Source organism: Trachypithecus francoisi, unplaced genomic scaffold (assembly GCF_009764315.1).
Source record: "Trachypithecus francoisi isolate TF-2019V2 unplaced genomic scaffold, Tfra_2.0 Lachesis_group15, whole genome shotgun sequence".
Lineage (NCBI taxonomy): Eukaryota > Metazoa > Chordata > Mammalia > Primates > Cercopithecidae > Trachypithecus > Trachypithecus francoisi.
The window spans coordinates 10,896,262-10,908,756 of NW_022681460.1; the positions used below are offsets into that span (position 1 = coordinate 10,896,262).

The window sequence follows — 12,495 nt, forward strand, 5'->3', positions numbered from 1 at the left end:
AGAGGGCCCCGTCCGGTCTCCTAGGCAACCACATCAACTTCCGGCTTGAGGCGCGATCCCAGTTGGCGAGAGGCCACATTTCCGCCACGTGACCCACGCATGCGCCTGCTTGCTGGAGCGCCGGCGTCCGTTGATCCGAACACCTGCTGCGTTCTGAAGTTCGCCTTCTCTGCCCCGGCTCGGGGCGGTCCGCTGGGAGGTGGCGCCGGGAGGGACAGCCGTGCCTCGGGGCGGGGCCGGTGCTCGTCTCGGAGCTCCAGAGGTTCCGCTGAGAAGCACGGCGGCAGCAAGACGACTTCTCCGGAGCCGCCGAGCTGGAATTAGAAGTGGAGCTCCGTGGGGCCGGGCCCCCGGCTGCGGGGCAGCGGCTCCTGCAGGCGGAGGCCCCGGCGGAGAATGAGCCGGAGCCGGAGGTGGTGGTGGTGGTCTCCCAGCAGAGCGGTGCGACCGGGAGCATGCTGCGGTGGTTCACCACCTTGATGCTGTTTGCTTCCTTCCTGGGGCTGGTGAGAGCCGGTTCTGCAACTCTCCCAAGCCGGGGCGTTCGAGTCTCGCCTTCGCCACTTGCAAACTGACCTTGGGCGCGTTACCTAATCTGTCTGGACCTCAGTTTCATCATCTGGAAATTGGGCACAATTCTAATCTTGGAGGGTTATTGTCAAGTGCAAAATAGATTTTCTGAATATGTTTTTCAGCTCCAGCAAGGCTTTTTTTTTTTTTTTTTTTGACGGAGTCTTGCTCTGTTGCCCAGGCTAGAGTGCAGTGGCACGATCTCGGCTCACTGCAACCTCCGCCTCCCGGGTTCAAGCTCTTCTTCTGCGTCAGCCTTTCGAGTAGCTGGGATTACAGGCGCCTGCCACTAAACACGGCTAATTTTTGTATTTTTAGTAGAGACAGGGTTTCGCCATGTTGGCCAGGCTGGTTTCGAACTCCTGACCTCAAGTGATCCGCCCGCCTCTGCCTCCCAAAGTACTGGTATTACAGGCGTGAGCCACCGCGCCCGGCCCAACAAGCCTTCATACAGCTCCTTCTTAGAATGGGAAGGTTGCAAGAAGCGTTGCCCAGATCTTTGGCCGCTGCTCTCCGCACCCACCCACTCAACCCCCAAATTATTACACAGAAAAACTACTTTTCTGGAATTTCTTCCTGGTGGTCTAACTGAATTCAGCCAACCGCTTAATTTTGCAGATAAGGAAATAGGCCCGGAGGGGAAAGTGAGTTTCTGGATCACACAGCTGGTTAAGTGATAGAGCCAGAAATTTGTCTCTTACTCTGCCCACAGTCCTATTTATTAATAAAACCAACCTTGAGATTCTTAAATGTTTTTCTTGGAGCAAAGGGCAAGCCTAGAAGCGCCTTTTGCCAAACCCCTGGGCCGCCGCTCAATTCACTTTTCGGAAACCTCCTTCTTATCACTTGATAATTATGATCCTGGGGGAGTTGAGAGGATGAGTCCTCCCAAGAGTCATTTGTGGTCACTTACCATCTCAGGGACTCTGAGCTAGAATTGTTTCTTAGAGTATTTTGATTGGGGGCTGTGGGGAGGGGTGAAGAAAGAAATCACTTCAGACTTTTGGTGAGTCGTCACTGACTATCAGATCCTGTTGTAAATCCTTTGAAAACATTAATTTGATTAGAATCTGTGCTCAGGCTTCTCTCGAAGTACTAGGTGCTTGCTGTGCACCTGGGCCCACATTGGTCCTTAGTCTTGGACTGTTACGGGTTGAGCAGGGAGCGCACCCCATGCATTTAGAGCAGAGCAGGACAATTAGAATCAGTTATTCTGGAAATGTAGACTGATTGGAAACATTTTTTTCTCTAATTGTCCAGTGAATTTTCTCTGAAAGTCAACTGTAATCCTTACTTCTTGCTGACACTGCATTGTCTTGGAGTAAAGTTTTATTGTTAGAGTCATTCTTTTTTTGGGCGTGTAATATTTTCTAAGCAACCTTGACTGACTAATTCTGATGACTTGGAAGAAAAGTGTAGATTTAGAAACATTTAAATTGTTTATCTCCTGTATGTTTTATATGTATAGTTCAGGGGAAGACCCCCATGTGCATCCAGAAGTATTGCTGTTTAACCACATAAAAAACAGGAATCATATTTTGATGTTTTGATCAATGTTTTGATGTTTTCCAGTGGCTCAGTCAGAACTCAACTATAGTTTTGACCTCATGGCTTAAGTGATCCTTCCATCTCAGCCTCCCTAGTAACTGGGACTACAGGCGTGTGGCACCACGCCTGACTGATTTTTTTATTTTTATTTTTGTAGAGATGGTTGCCTAGGTTGATCTCAAAATCCTGAGCTCAAGCAATCCTACCACCTCTCCCTCCCAAATTGCTGGGATTACAGGTGAAAGCAACCACGCCTGACTTAATTTAATTAATTATGATTTTTTTTTTTTTGAGACAGAGTCTTGCTCTGTCGCCCAGGCTGGAGTGCAGTGCTGCAGTCTCGGCTCACTGCAACCTCTGCCTCCCATGTTCAAGTGCTTCTCCTGCCTCAGCCTCCCAAGTAGCTGGGACTACAGGCGCCCACCACCATGCCCAGCTAATTTTTGTATTTTTAATAGAGATGGGGTTTCACTGTGTTAGCCACGCTGGTCTCAAACTCCTGACCTCGTGATCCGCCAGCCTTGGCCTCCCAAAATGCTGAGATTACAGGCGTGAGCCACCGTGCCCAACCAGTTTAAATTTTTAACACCCAAATTCTTATTTGTGCATGTAATGTATTTCAAAATATACGAAACCATTTCTTTTTTTTTTTTTTTTTTGAGACGGAGTCTTGCTCTGTCACCCAGGCTGGAGTGCAGTGGCCGGATCTCGGCTCACTGCAAGCTCCGCCTCCCGGGTTCACGCCATTCTCCTGCCTCAGCCTCCCGAGTAGCTGGGACTGCAGGCCCCCGCCACCTCGCGCGGCTAGTTTTTTTGTATTTTTTTAGTAGAGACGGGGTTTCACCGTGTTCGCCAGGATGGTCTCGATCTCCTGACCTCGTGATCCACCCGTCTCGGCCTCCCAAAGTGCTGGGATTACAGGCTTGAGCCACCGCGCCCGGCCACGAAACCATTTCAAGAATAGTTTTAATACATTTTATTAATGCAGAGTAGTATTTTAAAGGTATTGTTCAGAAAGGAAACAGGATTGCAACAAAAAAATTTTTTTTTTTAAAATTGAGAGGTGTCAAAACTTAAAAAAAAAAGGAGAGTTTTAGTCAAGACTGAAAAAACAGTAGTCTAATTCCCTATATCACATTGTAAATCCCAGACCCTCCACCCCCTTTTTTTTTTATAGTGGAAGAAACTACCACATAGACATTATTTTAATAAGTAAAAACTTTTGTCTTTTTAAATTTTAGGGATTGAGTGTTGCTATCGTGGGACCCACGCTTCAAGATTTGGCAACAAACGTGAACCGAAATATCAGTAGCCTGTCTTTCATTTTTGTGGGTCGTGCCTTTGGATATTTGAGTGGCTCTGTGATTGGTGGATTGCTTGTTGACGTCATGAATTACTTTTTACTTTTGGGTAAGTAAATGCTAATTTTAGCTTCTTTATGACTGTCGGGGAATTTACAAGTTGTCCTTGAAAATGTGAAAATACTAGCATGCAGAATGGTTGGCAACTGAAATGGGTAGTGTTTAGGTGTTCTCAGTGGCAGTTGAGTTTCCCTGGTACCTGCTTTCACCTTGACAGAGGGAATCTGTGCTGGGGCCCTCTGGAAATTTCGATTAGCTCTAGAATGTGTTAGCAATCCTTAGCCTTCCCAAGCACTGTAATTTAGATACCACTCCTGGATCACACACTGATTGTCCAAAAAACTCTGCTTATCAGGGTTTAGGGCAGATTTCCTGGGGTCACCGCAGATTAGAATGAGCTCCTTGAACCTGCCCAGGCTACACGCTGGGGAGGTTGGGTGGACTGATGTAGGCTACCTTTTTGTCCCTGCTGCCCCATGTTGTCGTTGGACAACCCCGGAGTGCTCTGTCTCACCCTGGAAATAGATGGCAAAGCTTCTTTTTTTTTTTTCGAGACAGGGTTTCCTCTTCCTCTGTTGCCCAGGCTGAAGTGCAGTGGTGCGATCTCTGCTCACTGCAACCTCCACCTCCTGGGCTCAAGCAATCCTCCCATCTCAGCCTCCCAGTTAACTGGGACCACAGGTGCATGCCACCATGCCTGGCTAGGTTTTGTATTTTTAGTAGAGCCAGGGTTTCACCTTGTTGCCCAGGTTGGTCTGGAACTCCTGAGCTCAAAGGATCAGCCTCCCAAAGTGTTGGGATTACAGGTGTGAGCCACCACACCTGGCCTGGCAAAGCTTTTAACATATACTTTTTTTGAATAAATTGGAATATTTAGAGAAAATTTAGATTAATATGATAAAATTCTTTGGAAGCAAGAATAATAATTTGTTATTGTAATTAATAAATAATCCCTCTTTTTCCAAAGTGGGTTGAAAGAACATATTTCTTGTATTTTCCTCTCTACTTCCCAAACTAATTTATTTAGTAAATTTTACTACAAACTACTGTAGTAATTGCATTTTATTTTTGTCTTTTTAATTTTTTTCCTCATGTCTAATCCTGATAGGTTCTTAAATGTGAGTCATTTAAATTAATTTTGGCTTGTCTCTTTTGGTATAAAACTTGGCCTTATGGTATAATTTACAGTTTGATTACTAGCAGTGCTGGAAATGTATTTGCGTTATAATTATTTATATTTCATAATCCGTAAAGATTATAAAAGATTCAAATGAAATAACCACTTTTAGAAGCAAAAACTCTGATCTACTCATTACCTAATTTAAATTTGACCTGATTTTGCATGTTTGAACATTTATGATGTTGACTTGATCCATAACTGCATGGATATTATTTTTTATAGCTGACTTTCTACCTTCTCAGGACTCTCAATGTTGGCTACCACAGTTGGTCTTTATCTTGTTCCTTTTTGCAAGACAGCAGTATTACTCACTGTCATGATGTGTGTCTTTGGTACTTCCATTGGCGTTCTGGATACAGGTTAGTGAGCTCTTACAATGCCGTCTCTGGGAGTAGGGACTTTCTGCTAGAAGAAGTACAGCAGATGATATTCAGCTGTCACTTGCAATGCCCCCTAAAATGACACATACCTACTAAGTTGGTCATGAGTCACTCAGAATGAATCACCCTTCTAGCAGCTCTTCTTACCATTTAAGGGGACTGTTTCTGAGCAGCCAACTCTGAAATGAACTTAAAGAATTTTGTTCCATGAGCGATAGTTGATTTACAGTGCTCAAACAGGGAAGGGCCCCATGTGGGTAATTACAGTGCAGGTGAATAGGCTTTCATCTTAGGTAGAACTTTATCATGCTAGTGTGGGAGGAATTGGTGGTTTAATAGGTTAAACCAAGTTTGGAACCGTTATTTGGCTGTGAAAGCATAGAAGCAGCAATCCAACTTGACATGTACCCTGACTTCCAAGCCAAGAGAGATCCATGCTGTGGACTAGGCTCTTTTTCTTTTCTGTCCCCAAAGTTCCTGCCCTCCTGCAGTAGATTCTTTCCCCTATCGTCATGTCTTTTAACACCTACTAAATAACTGCGAGGTAGTTCACGCCTGTAATCCTAGCACTTTGGGAGGCCGAGGCGGGCGGATCACCTGAGGTCAGGAGTTCAAGACCAGGCTGACCAACATGGAGAAACCACATCTCTACTAAAAATACAAAATTAGCCAGGCGTGGTGGTGCGTGCCTGTAATCCCAGCTACTCAGGAGGCTGAGGCCGGAGAATTGCTTGATCGCGCCATTGCACGCCAGCCTGGGTCTCAAAACAAACAAACAAAAAACCTACTAAATAACATAGGTGACATTTGTTTACTCCCTAAAACCAGCTTTCTATCCCTCCCTTCCCTGCTCTGCTGTTACGTGATCTGTTGGGGAAATATTTTGTTTTACTTCAGGCTTAGTGTAGTTATGAAATTATAGGGTAAAATTATATATTTATCTGAAAATATCTGTTAAAAAAAAAGAAGATAGCCCAAGATGTGCTGCTTCTTGCCTTTCTCCTTCTAGATATTTAGACAGTATAAATTCAGATGCTAAATGCTGTTCTTATTTCCTCTCATGGGCACACCAGAATCTTGGCTCATTCAGGTTCCTGGATGTGCATTTTGCATCTGTTACATATGTAAGTAATTTTCCTCAAGTGGCTCCCAAGAGCAAGTACAAAAAGCTTTGGTAATCTGGCTACTAGCTGATGAGAAAATTTTGCCTTTTAAATGTATATTTAAAATATTAATAAATATATAAATATTTCTTCCCCAGTCTGGTGTTAGAACTTTATTATAAAAAGCTTCTTGCTAATGTGCTTGGCTCTAGGAGGCAGTAGTCTACTAGACTGTAGAATTCGATTTGTGAGTATGTGATGTTATAATGCCTAGAGTTGTCTGATGGTAGTGGGTTCGAGTTCCTTACTCAGAATTGATTTAGTTGCAGTGTTTGATAATTAGAATATTATATGCTTGTGCTGTGTAAAATAGACTCACCCCTTTCTGATAAGTGAACTTTTTTTTTTTTTTTAAGATAAGTTACTGTGTCGAACTTAAATAGCTTTTCCCGTCTTTCACTGACAGGTGGTAATGTCCTTATCTTGGCTCTTTGGGGGGACAAAGGAGCCCCACATATGCAGGCCTTACACTTCTCTTTTGCCTTGGGTGCCTTTTTGGCTCCACTGCTAGCGAAACTGGCACTGGGTCCGACAGCGTCTGCTGAAAACTGCACAGAGTCTGACTTTCATCCTCCTGCACTCAACCGATCATCTGAGGCTGACTCAGAAGCTCTGTTTGGAGTACCTAATGATACGAATTTACTGTGGGCTTATGCTATTATTGGTACTTACATGTTCTTAGTTTCTGTCATTTTGTTTGGTCTGTTTTTCAAGAATAGCTCAAAGCAGGAAAAAACAACAGCATCTGCTCAGACATCTCGAAGAACAAAATATCACAGCGCCCTTCTTTGCCTCCTTTTTCTGTTCTTCTTTTTTTATGTTGGAGCCGAGGTAACATATGGCTCTTATGTTTTCTCATTTGCAACCACCCATGCTGGCATGAAAGAAAGTGAAGCCGCTGGGTTGAACTCCATCTTCTGGGGGACGTTTGCAGTCTGCAGGGGCCTGGCAATCTTTTTTGCTACCTGTTTACAGCCTGGAACCATGATTGTGTTGAGCAACATTGGCAGCCTGACTTCATCTTTGTTTCTGGTGCTTTTTGACAAGAACCCATTTTGTCTCTGGATAGCAACTGCAGTGTATGGGGCTTCAATGGCAACCACGTTTCCCAGTGGTATTTCTTGGATTGAGCAGTACACGACTATCCATGGGAAATCTGCAGCGTTTTTTGTAATTGGTGCTGCCCTGGGAGAAATGGCTATTCCTGCAGTCATTGGAATTCTTCAAGGAAAATACCCTGATTTGCCTGTAGTTCTGTATACCTCTTTGGGAGCATCAATAGCCACTGGTGTTTTATTTCCTGTGCTATATAAATTAGCCACTTCACCTCTTGATCACCAGCGAAAAGAAAACAGAAAGAGTGAGGACCAGAAAGCTTTGCTTTCTCGCTCTGGGCTAAATGAATATGAGGAAGAGAATGAAGAGGAGGATGCAGAAAAATGGAATGAAATGGATTTTGAAATGATTGAAACGGATGATACAATGAGGCATTCTATAATAGAGACATCTAGAAGTAGTTCGACAGAGCCCACAGCTGAAATCTAGAACCAACATCCGTCCAATGCACTGGTGTTTGAGTCCTCTCCTGCTAATACTGGCAGTTCCATATAAAGCACTTGCAGAAACCAGGACGAAAGGGACGAACACTTAGAGAAGATGGATTACTCACTGACATCTTTGAATAATTGCCACTTCTAAGGAGGTCATTCAGAGCAGAGCATTAGCGGATTTTCACCATGCTTTGGCGATTAAAATTTTTAGGTCCAAATTGTAGCAAATGCTAAAAAGTTTTGAAATGTTCTGTAATTCCCAGGGTCTTCCGTGAGTAACCGAATGGTCTCGTACACATGCAATAGGATCTTGTTATAAGGCTAGTATTTCACATGTGACTGATCAGGAAGTATTTTATGGTCTCCACCCCTCAGAGCACGCAAATAAGGCATTTGTTTTTGAGAAGGTGGGTACTGTTCTCACAGAATGAGACCATGTAGGAGTTGAATTGATTGGTTGAACAAATTATCAGGTATCAATATTTTTCCAGGAAAGTTGAGAATAGTTTCATAAAAGAGAAATGGAAAGAGACTTTTATTAATTGCTTTACCTTATCTGTAGGGTTGGATCAAAGAATGCATATGACTCATTTGATTTCTCATTTCAATGAAGAGAACACAGAACAGGGCCCAAGGGGCCTGGCTCCAAGCCTTGACTCCTAGCCCTGCACTCTGTCATTTAACATAGGCCTTGTTTATCTGGCCTCCTGATCTGTGATTCTAGAAATGAAAATGAGATGATTTCCAAATTGGGAATCCATAAGTTTTAAAGTTTGTGCAAAATGTCTGCTAGAAATTAGTACAAGTGACAGTGCGTTCTTCATTTCAAATGAGAAGTGAAACCAAAATGATAAATAGCTTTAGGAATGTGCTAATGATAAATGATTACGTCAGTTTAATGTACTTAATGTTTAATAACTTATTTGAATAATTACCTGAAGAATATATTTTTTTAGTACTGCATTTCATTGACTCTAAGTTGCGCTTTTTGCCCCCATACTGTTAACATCTCTGAAATCAGGACATGTCTTGAAAGTAATCATTTAACATTGTGACATAGTTTGACAGTTTTTCCCCATATGTATATATAAAATAATGTGTTTTACAATCAGTGGCTTAGATTCAGTGAAATACAGTTATTTCATTCAATTATGGAGATGATACTATCTTTACAGACATTTCAAAAAGAAGTTATTTTTATATGCTAGCGTTCTCTGTTCAAATGAGATTTGGAGACACTGTGTTCTAATTTTAAGAGCTGTTTCAGTGTTACTAGATTAGTAGTAGGGCTGTCAATGGAGTCTTTCGAGGTCCTTTGCCTACCTTAGGAACAGAGGCTAAGTCTGAGCTTTGCTCAAGATTAGCTTTTCACCAGGTCTGGGTGGCAATCATATCACAGTTACTGTAAACCGCGCTGCAAGTGTAATTGACAGTGAGGCACAGTCTTTTCCAGTGATGGAATACTTGTGTCACCCATCCAGGCTTTCTCTCTCCTGAGTCTGAAATACCTGGGAAACCAATTAGAAGGTGACTTGGTGACCTAGAAGTCAAGGATCAGAAAGGGTACTTCATATGTATATGGCAGAATTGGTGCAGGTGATCCTTTGAAAAATGACTAGAATTGATGGAATTTTGTTTACTTCCTCCAATTTTATGTTGAGTAACTTCTCATTTCTACCTGATTGGAGTAGGCTTCCTTTCTCTTACTTAATTTCTATAAATTTGCCGTTGTTTTATCTTAAGTAAAATACAACGTCTTTCTTGACCATGGCCCATTCACCATATATGCCTGCCACAGTCTTGGTTCATGTCATGACCTAACAGCTTTGGAGAGGGCGGTGACGTTAATGGTAAAAACTCTCTTGCTCTTTTTATTTTTATTTATTTATTGGGGGTGGGGGACAGTGTCTCTCTCACTCTGTCGCTAGGCTGGAGGCAATCGTGTGATCTCAGAGCTCACTGCAACCTCTGCCTCCCTGGTTCAAGTGATTCTTCTGCCTCAGCCTCCTGAGTAGCTGGGATTACAGGCATGCACCACCATGCCCAGCTAATTTTTGTATTTTTAGTAGAGAGGGGGTTTCACATGTTACCCAGGCTGATCTCAAACTCCTGATCTCAAGTGATCCGCCCACCTCAGCCTCCCAAAGTGTTGAGATTGCAGGCGTGAGCCACCATGCCCGGCCCTTTTGCTCTTTTTATGGTGTACTTTTCCCGTAGTTAGAACTTGGAAATTACTTCTGCTTCACTTACTGCTTTTTCTCCGGTTGTTGGAATCTAGGCAGCAGCAGTTACTTGGCAGCTAGGAGGCTTGCTAGAATAGGAATTCTACCTTCTGCATTTACTGTTACAGGGTAGCAGATGCAGCTCAGGGAGAGAAGGATGATAAGAACATGGCAGAAAAATCTCAAAATCCACACTGGAAAATTCACTATGGTTCCACACACCAAAAAGTGAATGGTCATGTGAGATCACAGGCATTGTTAAAGCTCCATATTGGAAGGAAAGACTTAGTGCAATTCTAAGAGTTAGCGTTCAGTTCTCAGGTAAGTGTCTGCTGATACCTAAGTAATTAATACCCAAGTGTCCTATTGCTGGGTAACACATTACCACAAATTGAACACCTTAAAACAACAGACATTTACCATCTCACAGGGCTGCTTCCGTACAGGACCTTACTCTTGTAGACTGAGGTCCGTGTTTCTTGCTGACTCTCAGCTGGGCACCACTCAGCTTCGGGAGGCCTCCCACAGTTCTTGTCCTGTGACCCTCTCACAGATGCCTCTCACAACATGGCAGTTTCTTCAAAGCAAGCAGGAGAATCTCTACATGAGTCTTGTATGACGTTATGTCATTATGGGAATAACATCCCATCACCGTTGCCGTATGCTAGTGTCTAGAAGCAAGGCACGAGTTCCACCCAAACTCAAGGGTAGAGGCTAGAACAGGGATGTGACTCACTGGGGGTCACCATAGAGCGTGCCTGCCACGCACAGGTACCTGCAAAATAGAGATTCTCAAAAGAGCTAGAAACTGAGCTAAGAGCAGGACATGACGGCTCACACCTGTCATCCCAGCTACTCAGTTTCTTGAGCAGCTGGCGCTACAGTTGCATGCCACCTTACCTCCTTTTTTTTTTTTTTTTTTCAGAGACAAGGTCTCATTTCGTTGTCCAGGCTGGTCTTAAACTCCTGGCTTCAAGCAGTCCTTCTGCCTCAGCCTCCCAAATGCTAGGATTACAGGTGTGAGCCACCATACCCCACCCTGTGACTGTTCTTATCTATTGCTCTTATGTCTTCCTTTGCTTGGATTTTTAATTGCAGAATGTGTTTAGTAGATTCTGTAAATTTATTGCACTTTGCCTTTGATACATTTGGTTATGATTTAGTTAACGGGTGGCCTGGAGGAATGTTTTGAAGTTAGATGACAGGGGCCGGCTTTTAGCTCAGAATAACTTTTTTTGTTTTTTTTTTTTAGACAGAGTCTTGCTCTGTCGCCCAGGCTGGAGTGCAATGGCATGATCTTGGCTTACTGCAACCTCCGGCTCCTGGGTTCAAGCGATTCTCCTGCCCTAGCCTCCCGAGTAGCTGGGATTACAGGGGTGCACCACCACGCCCAGCTAGTTTTTGTATTTTTAGTGAACACGGGGTTTCACCATGTTGGTCAGGCTGGTCTTGAACTCCTGACCCTGTGATCTGCCTGCCTCGGCCTCCCAAAGTGCTGGGATCACGGGTGTGAGCCATTGCACCCGGTCAGCTCAGAACAACTTGTTGAGATTATAGGATGCTTTTCCAATAAAAATTATTTAATTTTGATAAAATATACTTAATGGACAATGTACCTTTTAACATTTTAAATTGTACAGTTCAGTGGCATTGAGTATATTCACATTGTTGTGCAACCATCACTACCACTCATCCACAGAACATTTTTTACCTTGCAAAACTGAAACTCTGTGCCTTAAACAATAACTGCCATTCTACGCCCCCATCCCAGGCCTTGGCAACCACCATTCTACTTTGTCTGTCTATGAATTTGACTACTCAGAGTACTTCATGTAAGTGGGATCATACAGTTTTTGTCCTTTCATTACTGGCTTCTTTCACTTAACATAATGTCTTCAAGGATCATCCTTATTGTAGCCTGTAGCATTAGCATTTCTTCCCTTTCTAAGTCTGTATGATACACCTTTGTATATACATACTACATTTTGTTTATTCATCTGTCAATGGACATTTGTGTTGCTTCTACATTTTGGCTGTTGTTAATACGCTGCTGTGAACATGGGTGTACAACTTTGTCTTTTTTTTTTTTTTTTTGTATTTTTTAGTAGAGACGGGGTTTCACCATGTTAGCCAGGATGGTCTCGATCTCCTGACCTCGTGATCCGCCCGTCTCGGCCTCCCAAAGTGCTGGGATTACAGGCTTGAGCCACCGCGCCCGGCCACAACTTTGTCTTGGAGATCTTGTTTTCAGTTCTTTTGAGATATATACCCATAAGTGGAATTGCTGGATCTTATGGTAATTTTGTTTTTAATATTTTGTTGTGTTTGTGTTTTTTGTCTTAGACTTTTTCCCTTAAGTTTTTCCAGAAGAGAGCAACTTTAGGAAGAGAATAGAGAAACACATACTTTTAAAGTACTATCTCAGACTTTAGGCCCATTATGATCATGTCAGTAGCACCCATGTACTGAATAAGTGAACTCAAAGAAAGGTTATGTCGGGCAACTACCTCAGAGTTTTGTT

General features: G+C 43.2%; 1 protein-coding gene across 1 annotated transcript; it reads left to right on the forward strand.

Moving 5' to 3' along the window:
• The first annotated feature begins 59 nt into the window (after positions 1 to 59).
• MFSD4B (major facilitator superfamily domain containing 4B) lies at positions 60 to 9,500 on the forward strand. The gene is made up of 4 exons (XM_033234316.1): positions 60 to 506; positions 3,360 to 3,528; positions 4,902 to 5,018; positions 6,609 to 9,500. Exons 1-4 carry the CDS (start codon positions 456 to 458, stop codon positions 7,745 to 7,747), a joined length of 1,476 nt encoding a protein of 491 aa, XP_033090207.1. The 5' UTR covers positions 60 to 455; the 3' UTR covers positions 7,748 to 9,500.
• The last annotated feature ends 2,995 nt before the right edge of the window (positions 9,501 to 12,495 follow it).

Coding starts and splice junctions, on each gene's coding strand:
- MFSD4B (XM_033234316.1), top strand. CDS start 456: ATGCTGCGGTGGTTCACCACCTTGATGCTGTTTGCTTCCTTCCTGGGG. Junction 507..3,359: donor TTGCTTCCTTCCTGGGGCTG/GTGAGAGCCGGT, acceptor TTTAAATTTTAG/GGATTGAGTGTTGCTATCGT. Junction 5,019..6,608: donor CATTGGCGTTCTGGATACAG/GTTAGTGAGCTC, acceptor TTTCACTGACAG/GTGGTAATGTCCTTATCTTG.